The 19218-nt window shown below is 43.4% G+C and overlaps 1 protein-coding gene across 1 annotated transcript in view; it reads right to left on the minus strand.

Annotated features, from left to right (window-relative positions):
- The window catches only part of LOC122542497 (sorbitol dehydrogenase-like), a 48364-nt gene extending 39456 nt beyond the window's left edge, over positions 1-8908 (minus strand). Inside the window, exon 1 of the mRNA XM_043680284.1 lies at positions 8755-8908. Coding sequence (XP_043536219.1) covers positions 8755-8811 — 57 coding nt within the window. The 5' untranslated portion in view covers positions 8812-8908. The remainder of the gene's footprint in view (positions 1-8754) is intronic.
- Positions 8909-19218: the final 10310 nt, after the last annotated feature.

A 19218-nucleotide genomic window follows, 5' to 3' on the forward strand; every position in this document is an offset into this window, starting at 1 on the left:
TCAGCACCACCTTCTTGACCTGCAATCTTCTTCCCGACCTCTCCGTCCCCACCCCCTCTCCGACCTATCACCCTCACCTTAATCTCCTTCCACCTATCGCAATCCCAATGCCCCTCCCCTAAGTCCCTCCTCCCTACCTTTTATCTTAGCCTGCTTGGCACACACTCCTCATTCCAGAAGAAGGACTTATGCCCGAAACGTCGATTCTCCTGCTCCTTTGATGCTGCCTGACCTGCTGTGCTTTTTCAGCAACACTTTTTTCAGCTCTAAACGCTTTCATAACCTACCTGCCCATATGTGATGCAAACTTCAAATAATTATGTGCCCTTAGGTCTCTCTATTCGACAACACTACCCAGGACCCTACCATTAACTTTATAAGTCCTGCCCTTGTTTTTTTAAGAAAATGCAATACCTCACATTTATCCAAATTGAACTTCATCTGCCACTCCTTGCCCCAAGTGATCAAGATCTCTTTGTAATCTTAGATAGCCTTCTTCACTGTCTACTATACCACCAATTTTGGTGTTATCTGCAAATTTACTAAACATGTTTTCTATATTCTCAGCAAAATCATTTATACAAATGACAAACAAAAGTGGACTCAACACCTGTGGAACACTGCTGATCATAGGTCTTCAGTCCATAAAACAATCCTCCACCATTAGTCTCTGTCTCTTGCCATTAAACCAATTTTGTATCTAATTGGCAATCTCTAATCTCTCTGCAATCCCCACACCAATCTGTAAACCAGCAACATAAGCACAATACATGCCACCATGAGAGTTCAGTCACCACTGATTTACCAAAATGTCTTCAGAGAGAAGCAGCTGAAAGAATTGCTTGTTATAATGCCTAACTAGCTCCTGTATGCAGTGTAATTCACCAATGTGTGATGGAAAAACTATTTGTTCTTAGACGAATTGGCTGAATTATTAAAGAGAAACAAAAACTGTGGAAACTGGACATCTGAAAAATAAACAGAAATTCTGAAGAAGGGTCACTAGACTTGAAACATTAGCTCTACGTTGACTCCACAGATGCTGCCGGATCTGCTGAGTTTTTCCAGCAATCTCTGTTTCTGTTGTTGTTGAATTATTAGATATTCAGGGGGAGTCGGAGCCAAATTATGCAACATAGTTAAACTCTGACACCATGACTGACAATGATCTACACCAGATTTCCTGTCACATTTTACATTGAAGTATCTGTGCATTGTGCAAGCCGGGTAGCCATTAGGTGGTATTACAGAAGTACAATTGCAAGGACATGGTTGGACTGTAGAGGGTGCAGAGGAGATTCACCAGGATGTTGCATGGAATGAAAAGTCTCAGTTACAAGGATGGACTGGATAGACTGGATTTGCTTTCCTTAGAGCACAGGAGACCAAGGGGGAAGATCTGATTGAGGTATTGAAATTATGGGAGATATAGACAGGGTAGATCATGAGAGTCTTTTCCCCATGGCAAACGTGTCTAAGACTACAGGGTATAAGATTAAGGAGAACAGCAAATGGCTTAGAGGCAAACTGAGAAAGAACTCTTTCATCTAGAGGGTGGTAGAAATATGGAACGTGCTGCCTGAGGGTGGTGGGGTATAGGTAGGGTTAATGGTAGTTGTCTTTTCCCTAGGATGGGAGATTTCATGACTAGAGGGCACATTGCTAAGGTGAGTAGAGAGAGATTTAAAAACGACATAAGGGGCAGATATTTTACACAGAGAGTGGTTTGCGTGTGGAATGGCACAGTTGGGCGGCACGGTGGCACAGTGGTTAACACTGCTGCCTCACAGTGCCAGAGACCTAGTTTCAATTCCTGCCTCAGGCAACTGTCTGTGTGGAGTTTGCACATTCTCCCTGTATCTGCGTGGGTTTCCTCCAGGTGCTCTGGTTTCTTCCCACAGTTCAAAAACGTGCAGGTTAGGTGAATTGGCCACGCTAAATTGCCCATGGTGTTAGGTGAAGGAGTAAATGTAGGGGAATGGGTCTGGGTGGGATGCTCCTCAGAGGGTTGGTGTGGGCTTGTTGGGCCGAAGGTCCTGTTTCCACACTGTAAGTAATCTAATCTAATCTAATTCTGCAAGTATAGATTCACCCCACAATCTTATTTGTGTATGTGTGTTTGTGTGGGTGGGAGGGATGTTAATGGGTGTCTGTGAGAGGATGCGTGTGTGAATGTGAGTGTAAAGGTGTGTAAGCCTGTGAGAGGGTGCATGTGTGGGTGTGGGAGTGTATGTGTGAGTGTATGATAGAGTGTGAGTGTGTGTGTGTAGGAATGTGTGTGTGTGTGTGTGTAGGAGACACACACACACACACATTCCTACACAGACACTCGAGACACGCACACACACTCACGCAGACCCTCTTTCATACACTCACACATATACTCCCACACTCACACACGCACCCTCTCACAGACACTCCATAAATATCCCTCCCACCCACACAAACACACATGCACACATACACAAATAAGATTGTGGGGTGAATCTGTACTTGCAGAATTACATTTGATTTTGCTCAAAAACTGCATGAGTCCATGTAAGATTCTGTAAATCCATTTTTTAGAAATAGAATCAGTCTGACCAGTGTGGCACAGTCTCACACAGGGAAGCTCACACCTTCAGTACATTATCTGGGCCAACATGACACCTATTGTTAAAGTTCACTTGAGAATGTAACTTTTAAAAAGGTTTTGCAATTTACATATGAGAGAACTGAAACCAACATGGTCATTCTAACAGATGAGAGACTTAACAAATAATCCAAATCTTTTTCAATATATAATTTCAGTTACATCACACTGTAAACTTTTGCTAAAAATTCTGTGTCTTAAAATCTTATACTGTACAACCACCTGACGAAAGTTAGTGCTTCCAATTAAACCTGTTGGACTATAACCTGGTGTTGTGTGATTTTTAGCTTTGTCCACCCCAGTCCAACACCAGCACCTCCAAATCTGGATAAAATGCCAGGGCAGAGTAGGATATGGGCCTAGTGCAGGTAAACAGAATTAGTGTAGTTTGGTGTTTGTGGGCTGGCATAGACATGGTGGGCCGAAACGCCTGTTTCTCTGCTGTGTGGCTCTATGATTCTGTAATATTGCCACGTTTTGAAGTTTAGATGTGAGGGTGCAGTTTTGCTTTTGGATTTAATGCTCACAGAGGAAGGTATACCTATTACTTTACAACCTTGAGCTAATTTGCAATTTTCCTCCATTTGTAAGTTTTCAAATAAATTGCTCTGTTGTTAAATTCATGCTCAATTCTTTGGCATTTCTTCTTGCTCCACAGGGAGGATGTGTCCCCGCCATTCACATCTGAATGTTGATGTTGTTGTAACAAGCAGTGCTCACATATGGGCGGCACGGTGGCACAGTAGTTAGCGCTGCTGCCTCACAGCGCCAGAGACTCGGGTTCAATTCCCGCCTCAGGCAACTGTCTATGTGGAGTTTGTACATTCTCCCTGTGCCTGCGTTGGTTTCCTCCAGGTGCTCCAGTTTCCTCCCACGGTCCAAAAAACGTGCAGGTTAGGTGAATTGGCCGAGCTAAATTGCCCGTAGTGTTAGGTGAAGGGGTAAATGTAGGGGAATGGGTCTGGGTGGGTTGCTCTTCGGAGGGTCGGTGTGGACTTGTTAGGCCGAAGGGCCTGTTTCCACACTGTAAGTAATCTAATCTAATACTTGCATCCTATTCACTTCAAATGCCTCAGGCTCAGGTTACACATCATGACACAATTCTGTTATATCTGAGCACTGTTTGCAGAACATCTCGTCAGCAAGGATTTTAAAAACACAACCTGGATTCAAACTAATGGTACACAATGTCTCCGGGATTTTTCAATGTGGATGAGAGCCACAGTTGACACTGAGAGGTCAGAATTTGGAGATGCCGGTGTTGGACTTGGGCGTGCAAAGTTAAAAATCACACAACACCAGGTTACAGTCCAACAGGTTCAATTGGAAGCACTAGCTTTTGGAGTGTCACTACTTCATTAGGTGGTTGTTTAACAGATGAGAGACTTAACAAACAATCCAGGTCTTTTTCAATATATAATTTCAGTTACATCATACTGTAAACTTTTGCTATAAATTCTGTGTCTTACAATCTTATACTCAACAACCACCTGATGAAGGAGCGGCGCTCTGAAAGCTAGTGCTTCCAATTAAACCTGTCAGACTATAACCTGGTGTTGTGTGATTTTTAACTGAGAGGTCAGAACTGTTGTCTGGGCAAGTGTGAGACAGTGCCCCGGTACAGACAATGTGACACAGATGTGACCACATGACCTATCCCCAGTTCTCTGCCAATTCTTGCCAGCAAGAGGCTTGGACTATATTCCAGCGACTGGCGGTGACATCTGTTCATTGGTCACTCTGATGTAGTGGTGTTTGTTGAAGTAAGTCCAGCCATACTTTGTAACAGTGGAAACCTTAAAGCAATGGCTGTAATTGCCAGTCACGCCAGTCATACATTTCCCTTATGCTCACCAACACACTCTGTCTCCCAATCCAGACGCATTTCAATTTGAATATTCCCATTCTTGCATTCTAGCCACTCATGCAGTGTAGAGTCATAGAGCTGCACAGCACGGAAACAGACCCTTCAGTCCAACTCGTCCATGCCGACCAAATATCCTAACCTAATCTAGACCCATTTGCCAGCAATTGGCTCATATCCCTCTAACCCCTCCCTATTCATATACACATCCAGATGCCTTTGACCTTGGTTTCCCTTAGTCTGTAATCCTCTCCAGCACTATAAAACCATCCAAAATCTCTGCATTCTTCCAGTCGCTGACTGGCATATCCAATTTGAGTTGCTGCCAGCACTGCAGTCATGCTTTTAATCAGCTAGATCCTAAACTCTAAACTCTCTCCCTAAACCTCACTAACTCTGTCTCCTCTTTGAGACCCTGTTTGACCAAGCTTGTGGATCATGTCTCTTCCAAATTCTGTAGGACATAGAACAATACTTCACAGAACAGGCCCTTTGGCCCTTGATGTTGATCCAATCTGTGAACTAATCTAAGCCTATCCCCCTACACTATCCCATCGTCATCCATATGTTTATCCAAGGACTATTTAAATGCCCCTAATGCGCCTGAGTTAAGTACATTGGCAGGCAGGGCATTCCACGCCCTTACCACTCTCTGAGTAAAGAACCTGCCTCTGACATCTGTCGTAAATCTATCACCCCTCAATTTGCAGTATTGCCCCCTCATACCAGCCAACATCATCATCGTCTAAGGAAAAGACTCTCACTATCCACCCTATCTAATCCTCTGATCATCTTGTATGTCTCTAGTAAATCCCGTCGTAGCCTTCATCTCTCCAATGAGAACAGACCCAAGTCCCTCAGCCTTTCCTCATAAGACCTTCTCTCCAGACCAGGCAACATCCTGGTAAATCCCCTCTGCACCTTTTCCAATGCTTCCACATCCTTCCTCTAATGGGGCGACCAGAACTGCACACAATATTCCAAGTGAGGCCGCACTAGCATTTTGTACAGTTGCAGCATGACATCACAACTCCGGACCTCAATCCCTCTACCAATAAAACCTAAAATACCGTATGCCTTCTTAACAGCACTATCAACCTGGGTGGCAGCTTTCAGGGATCTATGTACATGGACACCAAGATCCCCCTGCACATCCACACTACCAACAATCTTTCCATTGACCCAGTACTCTGCCTTTCTGTTATTCTTCCCAAAGTGAATTACCTCACATTTATCTGCATTGAACTCCATTTGTCACTTTTCAGCCCAATTCTGCAGTTTATCCAAGTCCCCCTGCAACTTGCAACATTCTTCCACACTGTCCACTACTTCACTGACTTTAGTGTCATCTGCAAACTTAATAACTTATCTACCTGTGCCTACCTCCAAGTCATTTATAAAAATGACAAACAGCATTGGTCCCAAAACAGATCCTTGTGGCACACCACTAGTAACCGGACTCCAGGCTGAATATTTACCATCAACCACCACTCGCTGCCTTCTTACAGAAAGCCAATTTCTAATCCAAACTGCTAAATCACCATCAATCCCATGCTTCTGCATCCTCCCCAAAAGCCTACCATGTGGAATCTTATCAACGGTTTTACTGAAGCCCATGTACAACATGGCTGTACAAGACATTGGTTAGGCCACCGTTGGAATATTGCGTGCAATTCTGGTCTCCTTCCAATCGGAAAGATGTTGTGAAACTTGAAAGGGTTCAGAAAAGATTTACAAGGATGTTGCCAGGGTTGGAGGATCTGAGCTACAGGGAGAGACTGAACAGGCTGGGGCTGTTTTCCCTGGAGTGTCGCAGGCTGAGGGGTGACTTTTTAGAGGTTTATAAAATTATGAGGGGCATGGATAGGATAAATAGGTAGAGTATTTTCCCTGTGGTCGGGAAGTCCAGAACTAGAGGGCATAGGTTTAGGGTGAGAGGGGAATGATATAAAAGAGACCTAAGGGACAACTTGTTCACGCAGAGGGTGGTACGTGTATGGAACGAGCTGCCAGAGGATGTGGTGGTGGCTGGTATAATTGCAACATTTAAAAGGCATTTGGATGGGTATATGAATTAGGATGGGTTTGGAGGGATATGGGCTGGGTGCTGGTAGGTGGGACTAGATTGGGTTGGGATGTCTGGTCGGCATGGACGGGTTGGACCGAAGGGTCTGTTTCCATGCTGTACATCTCTATGACTCTATGACTATGTCAACTGCTCTACCCTCATCTACATGCTTGGTCACCATCTCAAAAACCTCAATGAGGTTTGTGAGATACAACCTGCCCTTGACGAAACCATATTGACTATCTCCATCAAATTGTTGCTTGCTCGATGCTTATAAATCCTATCTCTTATAATCCGTTCCAAAACTTTTCCTACAACAGATGTAAGGCTCACTGATCTATAATTAACTGGGTCATCTCTACTGCCGTTCTTGAAAAAGGGCACAACATTTGCAATCCTCCAGTCCTCTGGTGCTGAACCTGTAGACAATGATGACTCAAAGACTTGAAAATGATTTACCATGTTAAAGATGTTAACAAAATGCAGATTAGATTAGATTTCCCTACAGTGTGAAAACAGGCCCTTCGGCCCAACCAGTCCACACCAACTCTCTGAAGAGTAACCCACCCAGATCTATTTTCCTCTGACTAATGCACCTAACACTATGGGGAATTTAGCATGGTCAATTCACCTGACCGGCCCATCTTTGGGCTGTGGGAGGAAACCGGAGCAAACCCATGCAGAGAACGTGCAAACTCCACACAGACAGTCGCCTGAAGCTGGAATTTTTCCTGGGACCCTGGTAAAGTGAGGCAGCAGTGCTAACCACTGAGCCACTCTGCCATCCCATGGTAGCCTTCTGCAAAGCTCTGACAGTCAATTGGTGACTTATTTTTATTCACAGCATTTATTGCCCATCCCTAATTCCCCAGAGGGCAATTAAGAGTCAACCACATTGCTGTGGGTCTGGAGTCACATGTAGGCCAGACCAGGTAAGGAAGGCAGTTTGCTTCCCTAATGGACACCAGTGGATCAGATGGGTTTTTCCGACAATTGACAATGAATTCATGGTCATCATTTGAGTCTTAATTTCACATTTATTTTTAATTGAATTCAGACCCGAGTCCCCAGAACATTATCTAATTCAGCAGTAATCTATCACCACGCGTTGTGGGAATCTACTTTTGAACTGGCTGCCATTCAAATTCATGGCTGTTGGGAAATGCAAATTCCCTGATGCAATAACTTGCAATGCAATCTTCCCCAAATCTTAACTCTTAATCTGAAATAATTTCTTCCTTCACTGCGTTGTTTTTTGTATGATATTCAGGTGCATTGAAACCAGCCCGAGGGGGAAATATTGCAACAAACCTCTGGAATACCTGCATGCAGCCAAGTGGGTCAACTCAACTCAAAAACACTTTAGCTTGTGTTATTTGCCTGCACTCGCCGTGGTCTGACCTCAAATTGACATGTTGGAAGTAAACCAAAGCAGTGAATTATATCTCATGGAGGTAGAATCTGTCATCATATCTCTAATCACACTTGTTGAATGTAGCAAACATGTTTACTGCTAAAACTGTTCCTGTTAAATAAATGAGTCACTCGGAGAGATTTTAAAGATTTTTACTTCAAGTAACTGGAGGTGGAGGAATGGAACCATTCCTGTTAACGGTGGCCCTGTCTTCCCTGAGCCCCTGTCTGTATGCAAGGCAGGATATCGTGTATAAAGGGCCCCCCTGAATCGTTTTAGCACAGTACCAAGTGGCACGTGTGTAAAACATATTTTGCACCTCTCACTTTCCCGTAGCTCTCACATTTAATGTTGTTATGGTCTTCACATTGAAGCATATTAGAAGGCTTGACAGAGTTTGCCCTCTACTTGAGATGTCCTCAATAGACACTCAACAGCATTCTGCACCAGCCAGCCAGACCCCTGTCAAACATGTGCAGTTGATGAATACCTCAGGACTGCACCAGTTAGACAGCTGGACGACACTGACAGGTGTAAACAATGTGCGTCTAGCTCCCCTACTACCCCCACCTGCCTGCATGTCCATTATCTGGGCACAATTGAATTTCTGATGCCTTGAGTAAATGCTTTTTCTTTCTTTTACTGAACAGTCAAAATAACGATGTCAATACGATTTGTGCACACTTTATAACACTGCATCTCAAACAGTGCATAATCTGGCCACCCAAGGGGAGAGCCCAGATACATAGAGTGAAAGCAAAGAAACTACTGATTACCAGCCGCAGATCTCCAGGAGAGTGAGCCACAACTGACAGGTTCTCCGGCTTCGCCATCCCCAGTCTCAGCCTAAAACGCAGGCTGCCTTTTAAAAGATGTTAAGCTCAATAACAGTTAAAATATCTTTCCATCTCTCTGTTGTCCTTGAAGTAAAGCTGACACAAATTCCCCTGCTGCCCCCCCCACCCCGACCACTTTGTGAATCAAAGTCTACCATTGGGCAATTGCAGGCTATTTTACATAATCCTTTCTTTGAAGTTGTGAGAGTTTGTAAAACTTTTCCCAAAGTTTTGTTGATTATTGATTAACAATTGCATAATGTAGAAGGCCATTTATAAACAGTCCAAGATAATGCAATGTGTGATTGAGGGAAAGTAAGTCTGGGCAATTGCAGGCTATTTTACATAATCCTTTGACATTCTTTGAAGTTGTGAGAGTTTGTCAAACTTTTCCCAAAGTTTTGCTGATTATTGATTAACAATTGCATAATGTAGAAGGCCATTTATAAACAGTCCAAGATAATGCAATGTGTGATTGAGGGAAAGTAAGTCTGTCATAGAGTCGTAGAGTCAGACAGCATGGAAACAGACCCTTCTGTCCAACCGGTCCATGATGAACATAATCCCAAACAAAACTGGTCCCACCTGCCCATATCCCTCCAAACCTTTCCTATTCATGTCCTTTTTCAACTGTCTTTTAAAGGTCGTAATGGTGTCCACATCCACCACTTAGAGTCATAGAGTCATAGAGATGTACAGCACAGAAACAGACCCGTCAGTCCAACTCGTCCATGCTGACCAGATATCCCAACCCAATCTAGTCCCACCTGCCAGCACCCAACCCATATCCCTCCAAACCCTTCCTATTCATATACTCATCCAAATGCCTTTTAAATATTGTAATTGTACCAGCCTCCACCACTTCCTCTGGCAGCTGATTCCATACACATACCACCCTCTGCGTGAAAACGTTGCCCCTTAGGTTCCTTTTATATCTTTCCCCTCTCACCCTAAACCTATGCCCTCTAGTTCTGGACTCCCACACCCCAGGGAAACAACTTTGTCTATTTATCTTATCCATGCCCCTCATGATTTTATAAATCCCTATAAGGTCACCCCTCAGCCTCCGACACTCTAGAAAAAACAGCCCCAGCCTTTTCAGCCTCTCCCTATAGCTCAAATCCTCAAACTCTGGCAACATCCTTGTAAATCTTTTCTGAACCCTTTCATGTTTTACAACATCCATCCGATAGGAAGGAGACCAGAATTGCACGCAATATTCCAACAGTGGTCTAACCAATGTCCTGTATAGCCGGAACATGACCTCCCAACTCCTGTACTCAATACTCTGACCAATAAAGAAAAGCATACCAAACGCCTTCTTCACTATCCTATCTACCCATGACTCTACTTTCAAGGAGCTATGAACCTGTACCCCAAGGTCTCCTAGTTCAGTAACTCTCCCTAGGATCTTACCATTAAGTGTATAAGTCCTGCTAAGATTTGCTTTCCCAAAATGCAGCATTTATCTAAATTAAACTCCATCTGCCACTCCTCAGCCCATTGGCCCATCTGATCAAGATCCCATTGGAATCTGAGGTAACCTTCTTCGCTGTCTACTACACCTCCAATTTTGGTGTCATCTGCAAACTTACTTAATATACCTCTTATTATGCTCACACGCAAATCATTTATATAAATGACGAAAAGTAGCAGACCCAACACTGATCCTTGTGGCACTCCACTGGTCACAGGCCACCAGTCTGAAAAACAACCCTCCACCACCAGCCTCTGTCTTCTACCTTCAAGCCAATTCTGTATCCAAATGGCTGTTCTCCCTGTATTCCATAAGATCAAACCTTGCTTACCCAGTCTCCCATGGGGAACCTTGCTGAATGCCTTACTGAAGTCCATATAGATCACGTTCACCGCTCTGCCCTCATCAATCCTCTTTTTTACCTCTTCAAAAAACTCAATCAAGTTTGTGAAACATGATTTCCCACGCATAAAGCCACGTTGACTATCCCTAATCAGTCCTTTCCTTTACAAATACATGTACATTCTGTCCCTCAGGATTCCCTCCAATAACTTGCCCACCACTGACGTCAGGATCCACTAGTTCGCTGGCTTGTCCTTACCATATTTCTTAAATAGTGGCACCACGTTAGCCAACCTCCAGTCTCCCGGCACCTCACCTGTGACTATCGATGATGCAGTATCTCAGCAATGGGGCCAGCAATCCCCAGCTTCCTACAGAGTTCTGTTCTTGTTGCTCTCTTTCTAGTGAGTATCACACTTGGTCATAAAGAAAAAAAAAATTTGCAATACTCAGTTTTTATGATCTTGTTGGGCCACTAAAGAATATTTACAGAGCCTTCTTAGATCAAGAAAATATTAACTGTCTCTAAGTACCATCTTAAAGTGGCTTTGTCTTGCCATGAAATTGCATTGCGGCCTGTGATGGTGTACACCACACAGGCCGATGTAACACATTACTTATATACTGCAAGGATCTTTAATGTTCAACTGATAGGGCAGGTGGAGTCTCAGTTTAAGATATCCTCCAAATAATGATAACTCTGAATGTGTGGCACTCTCTCAGTACTATACAGAAAGTGACAATCTAGTTCATCAAGTCCATCAAGTGGGGATGTGCTCACTTGTTTCCCCTGATGATACCCTGTTCCCGAACAGCAAAACAGATAAGCAATGAGTCACTGCCAAGTCAATGTGCTATATCAGCCATGTCAGAGTGAACTTTAACTGACTGAGACAGTTGGAACTTGTGAAGTGTAGGGAGTCTTTAAAACTTCCTGACAAATGGAAAGGTTTAATTCCCAGTTCTTTTTCTGCTTGTTTGTGAATATAAGTAATTGCCTTTTGGTGGAGGGTGAGACTCATTTTGGACTTGATCTACTGGGGATATGCAACTCAGTTTTGACTTTTACTTTATAGTTTACATCCTGTGGGGTGGATGGGAGTGAGGAGAAGATTAAGAACATGGAAGTTACACTGCAAGAGAAAAATTCTATGTTTACACAAATTCCTATCAGTGCATTGGCAAATGGTCTTCCTTTGCATTTGATGCATTAAATAATGATACACAGACTGGGTTGATAGAGAAGGTTGGGAAATCAGGATTGACCTTGCAGTCTTGGTGTAAAAAAAATGACTGTTTTGGCTGGGAGGTAACGTACATCCATGATTGTCTGTGGGAACCATTTTTCTGTATAGTTAACGCAGAGCCAACTGGAGATGTTTTCAGCTTATTTTCTCTGCAATGGAATACCTGGAAAAGTACTGTAAGCATTCCGGAATAGAGAGTCAACGCATAATCTTAGATTCAGAATATTATTAATATCAGGAACCTTGCCCCATTAATTGGATTTTTCACCATGGGGCTCGGGTACACAAGACCAATACTATGGAATCTGAGTCAGAACTCCGAGTGCCACTGTCGGCAAAGTTGCCACAGATAGAAGGGACATCCACTTGTTTGTAAATGTAGGTATATTATGTAGTTTAAGTGAATAGATTCATTCATTGATGTGTGTATGTCTCTCAATGATATTAAGTTAATTAAGCCAATAAATTTGCTTCATATTAAATTGCATGTGTCTTCTTGTACTCATTTTGTTCTGACCTTAATGAATCCATTAAGTACTTTCAGCCGAACAATATATAGATAATAGTACTTAAATAGGGCTCAAGCCCTCAATTTTAGAGAGAGCATTATTTCAGTCAGCCACACTCCAAAGAGGTTACACCCACTGTTTAGCAGTTCCTGATATTTATACAATCAATCAACCTTTAACTAATATATCTATCACTTGTTCCCTCATTGCATAATATCTCATGCAAGGGCTCTTGCGTCACAGTTATAGTAACCCCACCCCTGGGTCAAGAGCCTTTGTTCAAGCCCACTTGCTGCTATCACCGTCGAAGAAGTTGGTCAGAAAATACCCAGCATTCCTTCAGACCAGTATGAGAAGATAACAGCCTGAAAGGCAATAGTTCAAAGTTGTCCAACAATGCAGCAGGGAATTGAAGTGAAGGTGAAATTGTATTGAATCATTTTTTTATCACGTGTATTCAACATAAAACACAGTGAAAAGTGAGTACCGTCACTGTGCATCGGCGCCATTCTCATTAGTTTAAAATAAAATAAAAAATAAAGGTAAATAGAGTCCAAAGTTCCCTGCTCTGCTGCTACAGTCCTGGTCCAGTCTACACCAGCCTATACTATGCCATTGCCAGGGTCCCACTCCAGGATTCACCAGCCCACTCCATATTCAAGTGAGAGTCCCGCTCCAGGTTTCAGGTAAGCTTACTCTGTAGCCACGCCACCTCTGAAGACACCACCGCTGCTACGGATCCCAACAAAACCACCTTCCTACTGAAGAACTCTCTTCATCAGGCAAATTTGAGTGAAAATTCAATAAAACCGAGAAAAGAAGGGCTAAAGGAAAAATGAAAAGAAAAGGAAAAGTGGACGGAGAGGACAAGCACGAGTCCAGCAGCCTGGATGCTGCCTACTCTGCCACTGCCATCTGACAAGCAATCCTGAGTGTGCTCATAACTACACTAACAGCCCGCTGAAGATAATCAGCTGAGCCCATAACTTGGCTCATTTACTCTTGTTAGAAGTCACACACAACTACTCAAACAAAAGGAATTTGTTTAAGTCTCTGGTATTCTTGCACTTCCTGGGAGCTGGAGGAGCCTATAATTTCCTCTGTGCTGCTCCACAGCAATGTACTTGCCAACCAATCAGTGCCTATCACTCCAATAGTATCAAGTGCTGTGACTATTTGAAATTTGGCATTCTTGCAATTGTCCTGATGAATATAAGATGGTAGCCTTCGGTGACATGTCTCTCTTTTCAGTTTGATTCAAGTTCTATTCCATCAAGGGACTGAAAGATTAAAGTACATGTATTAGTGAGCTCCTTTTCAGCACTCAGAATGTCTCAAAGCAGTTTGAAACATTTTTCAAATTTTCTTTCCTATTATATTGTTGGAAAATGGTGTATAAATGCAAATATTTCTTTGGGTCTAGCTGAATATTGAACAAAGTTCATTCAGCCATCAAACCCATCTTGCATTGATGCTCTTCAAGAATATTATTCTACGTATCTTGTCTCACCTAATTGATATATCATCCTGTTCCTTTCTTGCTGATATGTTTATCCAGCTTCCCTCTGTCAGTGCGATTCACTTCAGCTATTCGACATCTAACGGGTTCACCTTCCTAACATTTCTCCTCAATTCCCTACTGGACTACAGCTGCTTTTCCACACTCTCAATGCAGCTGAAGTGGTTTGGCCCGCATACCTGCAGGACAGGTAACAGTCGCAAAGGCTTGTCTGACAAAGCCCAAGTGGTATGAAAACTATTCCAGAGGCCTAAGATTCAAGCATTTGCAATGAGACATCCAACCTGATGGTCAAACAGCCAGGACAATCTGATGAATTGATGGGGAGCTTTTGAAAATGTAAAGAACGTACCTCCCTACTCAGCCTCACTGAAGATTAAAAGTCTTTACTCTGAGAAAAATAAGTGGACATGAGTTCGCACTGGTCAACTCTAAGGCAAGGAAACATCATAAGCAAAGACTTAGCAGTATAGGTCTTTTCACGGGTTTAATATTGCTGATGAGTAACAAACAGACTTCATGAACCTAGATAATAGGCATGGAAGGCTAGAGGTTGTTCAAAGACTGATTGTTTTTCAGCATTGCCTAATTTTTGCTGGCTTGTGTTGGTCAATGTTTACACAAGTTTTCAAAATGCACACAGTTTCAAAGCACTTTGCTGAGTTTGGATTGTCTGCCAAGTAACGAGGGAAATGACACAAAGGTGAGTGGAAGAGATGTAAAGTGAAGCACCATACAGCTATTACAATCAACCTGTTTGGATACTTCTGAACCAAGTAGGATTAAAATCCTGGCTTTCTGGATCAGGAATAGGAGATAGGAATACTACCATAGAGTTGAAAATCGCACAACACCAAGTTATAGTCCAACAGGTGTAATTGGAAGCACACTAGCTTTCGGAGCGACGCTCCTTCATCAGGTGATAGTGGAGGGCTCAATCCTAACACACAGAATTTATAGCAAAAATTTGCAGTGTGATGTAACTGAAATTATACATTGAAAAATTGATTGTCTGTTAAGCCTTTCATCTGTTAGAATACACTGTATTGGAAGCTAGTGTGCTTCCAATTAAACCTGTTGGACTATAACCTGGTGTTGTGTGATTTTTAAGTTTGTACACCCCAGTCCAACACTGGCATCTCCAAACCATAGAGTTGTACAGCATGGAAACAGACCCTTCAGTCCAATTAATCCATGCTGACCAGACAGTCTCTACTAATCTACAGAACAACCTCAGTTATCCGAACATCAAAGATCAGAATTTCGGATTATCCAAACAAGATCTCAAGGTCCCGTAAAAATTATATTCAATTTAAATAAAAGCACAGCCAGAGCAGGCAACCTGGGCTGAGGGCAGGAGCAGGAACAGGGTCGCCATAGGAACCATGTTCCTGCCATTGCCGTCACCACGGGAACCCTATACCTGTTATTGCCATTGCCACGGAAACCCTGTTCCTCCTATTGCAGTCACCACAGGAACCATAATCAGTTATCCGAACAAAATACTTCCTGTCCGACTCATTTGGATAATCAAGGTAGCTCTATAAGCCCCATTTGCCAGCATTTGGCCCATATCCTCCCTATTCAGCTACCCATTCCGAAATCTTTTAAACATTGTAATTGTACCACAAGCGCCCCAGGCATCGTATTTATTTGCATAAAAATCAAGATTCTGAGATGAATGTCATTTTTGTTGAGTCATGTGGAGGCTTTCTCTTCACGAGGCCCTAGTTTGTTTTTTCATGTTACAATCCCAAACCCACTCATTAATTATGCAGTGTATCCCTATGGCCTCATGTTTGTCCTATTCTCTCCCTCACTGTAGCTGGGTGTATCTGCCACTGACAATGCATCCTAGGATTCTTGGCATCGGTGCCATCTTTATAATGCCCAGTCAAGAGCTGGCCATCCAGGGCTCCCCTATATGATTTGATTAACTTGCCTGAACATGCCTGATAAGGGAAGATTGGCACTGCACCTTGTGGCCAGGGACCTAGAGCTCCTAGAGGATGGGATGTGGTGTAGAGGAAAGTTGTCTTCTTCCTCCAGGATCCACAGAGAAGGTCGCAATACCAAAGTTATCACCCATGCCAGTGGGGTTTAGAGAAACTCCCAGTAATGCAGGAAGAACCTCAACAGCTTTCTTTGTTCTACCAGGATAAGTGCCACCATCTTCTCAATGACACCCTCATACCCTATCTTTCCTACTTCACTCACCTCCCATCGAGGCTCATGGTCTATCACTCTCACTGTCGCATGCAACATTTTTCCTCACTTGGTCCCACCTAACCTGACACTCCAAGCATACTAACCCTGTGTGCCCTCTGTGCTGTCCACTCAGTCACTGAGGACACCTCACCATCTTTCTCCCACCCACACCAGCACTTAATAGCCATAGCAGCCACTTTCATCCTACTCAGTCCCTCCCTATCTCTTATTCCAGGCAAAAACGGCTCATAATGTCTCTACTTCCTCTGGAGGCTAAGGCAATTCAGCATGACCATAAAGACGCTTACCAATTTTTATAGATGCACAACAGAAAGCACTCCATCCAGATGCATCACAGCTTGGTATGGCAGCTGCTCCACCCAGGACCACAAGAAGCTACAGAGAGTTGTGGACACAGCTTGGTCCATCGCACAAACCAGCCTTCCATCCATTGACTCCATCTATATTTCCCGCTGCCCCAGGAAGGCCCATCCCACCCTGGTTATAATCCCTTCCAACCTCTTCCATCAGGCAGAAGATATTTAAGCTTAAATGCGTGGACCAACAGATACAAGAACAGCTTTTTCCCTGCTGTTATTAGACTGCTGAATGGCCCTCTCAAATTTCAAATTTAATTTTGACCTCTTCTCTGCAGCCATAATATTGTATTCCTCGCTTCGTTTTATTATCCTAATTCATTTTGTATGATATGGTCCGCCTGTACTGCACGCAAAACAAAACTTTTCACTGTACCTAGGTACATACAGTCATAGAGTCATAAAGATGTACAGCATGGAAACAGACCCTTCTGTCCAACTTGTCCATGCTGACCGGATATCCTAACCCAATCTAATCCCACCTGCCAGCACCCAGCCCATATTCCTCTCAACTCTTCCTATTCATATACCCATCCAAATGCCTTTTAAATGTTGCAATTTTACCGGCTTCCACCACTTCCTCTCACAGCTCATTCCATATACGTACACCCTCTGCATGAAAACGTTGCCCCGTAGGTCTCTTTTATATCTTTCCTCTCTCACCCTAAATTTACGCCCTCTAGTTCTGGACTCCCCCACCCCAGGGAGAAGACCTTGTCTATTTATCCTAGCCATGTCTCTCATGATTTTATAAGCCTTTATAAGGTCACCCCTCAGCCTCCAACACTCCAGGGGAAACAGCCCTAGCCTTTTCAATCTCTCCCCATAGTGCAAACCCTCCATCCTGGCAACATCCTTGTAAATCTTTTCTGAACCCTTTCAAGTTTCACAACATCCTTCCTATAGAAGGGAGACCAGAACTGCATGCAATATTCCAACAGTGGCCTAACCAATGTCCTGTACAACCACAACATGACTTCCCAACTCCTGTACTCAATATGGCCCACCCTGTCAGAACCTTGTATAATTCAATAGGATCACCTCTCGTCCTTCTAAACTCCAGGAAGGCCAATGTACCCATCCTCTTAGGAAATGAGAGCAATGTCAGTTGGTAACTGATGTAGTAAGCCCACACTATAACGTCTCCCATAGCTAATTTACTACAATCCTTCAAAGATGTAGCAAGCAAGGCATTTGATAAGGTGCTGTACAAAAGGCTAATACACAAGGTATGATCACATGCGGTTACGGGTAATTTATTCACTTGGATAGAGAATCCGCTGGCAAAGAGAAAGCAGAGAGCCAGGGTCTTTCTCTGGTTGGCCAACTGTAACGAATGGGGTGCCACATGGCTTCGTGCTTGGACCCCAATTATTTCCGATCTATGTTAATGGTGTGGGTGCAGGGACAGAAAGCAATATAACCACATTTGCAGATGACACTAAAATAGGTGGGAATATAACTGAAGAAATAAGACAGTTACAAACGGATATGGTTAGATTAAGTGAAAGGGCCAATATTTGGCAAATGGAGTTTAATGTGGATAAGGATGAGGTTATCCAGTTTGGTTGGAAGAAAAGATGTGCAACAAATTATCATCCAATTGGAGAGAAACATTCAGATTGCTTCAATGTAGAGGGATCTGGGTGTCCTCATGAATTAATCAAAGAAAACTAGTAAGCAAGTAAAATGAATAAGCAAGGCAAATGGAATTTTAACATTTTTTGTTAAAGAAAACTAGTATACTTTTTCACACAGAGGGTGGTACGTGTATGGAATGAGCTGCCAGAGGATGTGGTGGAGGCTGGTACAATTGCAACATTTAAGAGGCATTTGGATGGGTATATGAATAGGAAGGCTTTGGAGGGATATGGGCCGGGTGCTGGCAGGTGGGACTAGATTGGGTTGGGATATCTGGTCGGCATGGACGGGTTGGACTGAAGGATCTGTTTCCATGCTGTACATCTCTATGACTCTATAATCTATTGTACTCTGACCAATATAGGAAAGCATACCAAACGCTTTCTTCATTATCTTATCTACCTGCCACTCTACTTTCAAGGAGTTATGAACCTGCACTCCAAGGTCTCTTTGTTCAGCAACACTCCCTAGGACCTTACCATTAAGTGCATAAGTCCTGCTAAGATTTGCTTTCCCAAAATGTGACAATAATAAATCAAATCAAATCAATAGAGGGGAGATGGGTGCCAGGATACTCAATTTTCAGCCTCTCACCCACTAGACAGAGAAGATGTTGACCGCCTGAAAAATGAAGACCAGCTCTGCTCCCAATGGAATGCCAAATCTTCCATGTCCCTACAACTGAGAAAGAAGCATTGGCTAAGAATGTGCTTCTCTCCCTTTACTACTAGCGAGAATATATTTGTAATCTATCTGCACTTCCACCCCTTGGTCACAATGCATTCTCGCGTTTGTCTCCTGCAGGTACAATGGAATCAGTGGCTGATGCCAGCCTGGGAATAGTTCTGCACTTCCGGCTCTGAGGAAGAGGATGCGGATGTTGAGAGGATCCACAGCAAAGCTGCCTCCTGCATCCTTCACCAGCTCACATACCAACACCTCAGAGGGTATATTTGCTAAATTAGAGTCATTTACTGCTAAGAACGTCACTGCCTGATTTCCACAGCCTGCCGAGAGACAAACGTTTCATGTCGCTGGAACTCAGAGGACTCTCAGAGACCAGGCCACTGCTCAGCCGGAGACA

This window comes from Chiloscyllium plagiosum, chromosome 40 (assembly GCF_004010195.1).
Source record: "Chiloscyllium plagiosum isolate BGI_BamShark_2017 chromosome 40, ASM401019v2, whole genome shotgun sequence".
Classification (NCBI taxonomy): Eukaryota; Metazoa; Chordata; class Chondrichthyes; order Orectolobiformes; family Hemiscylliidae; genus Chiloscyllium; species Chiloscyllium plagiosum.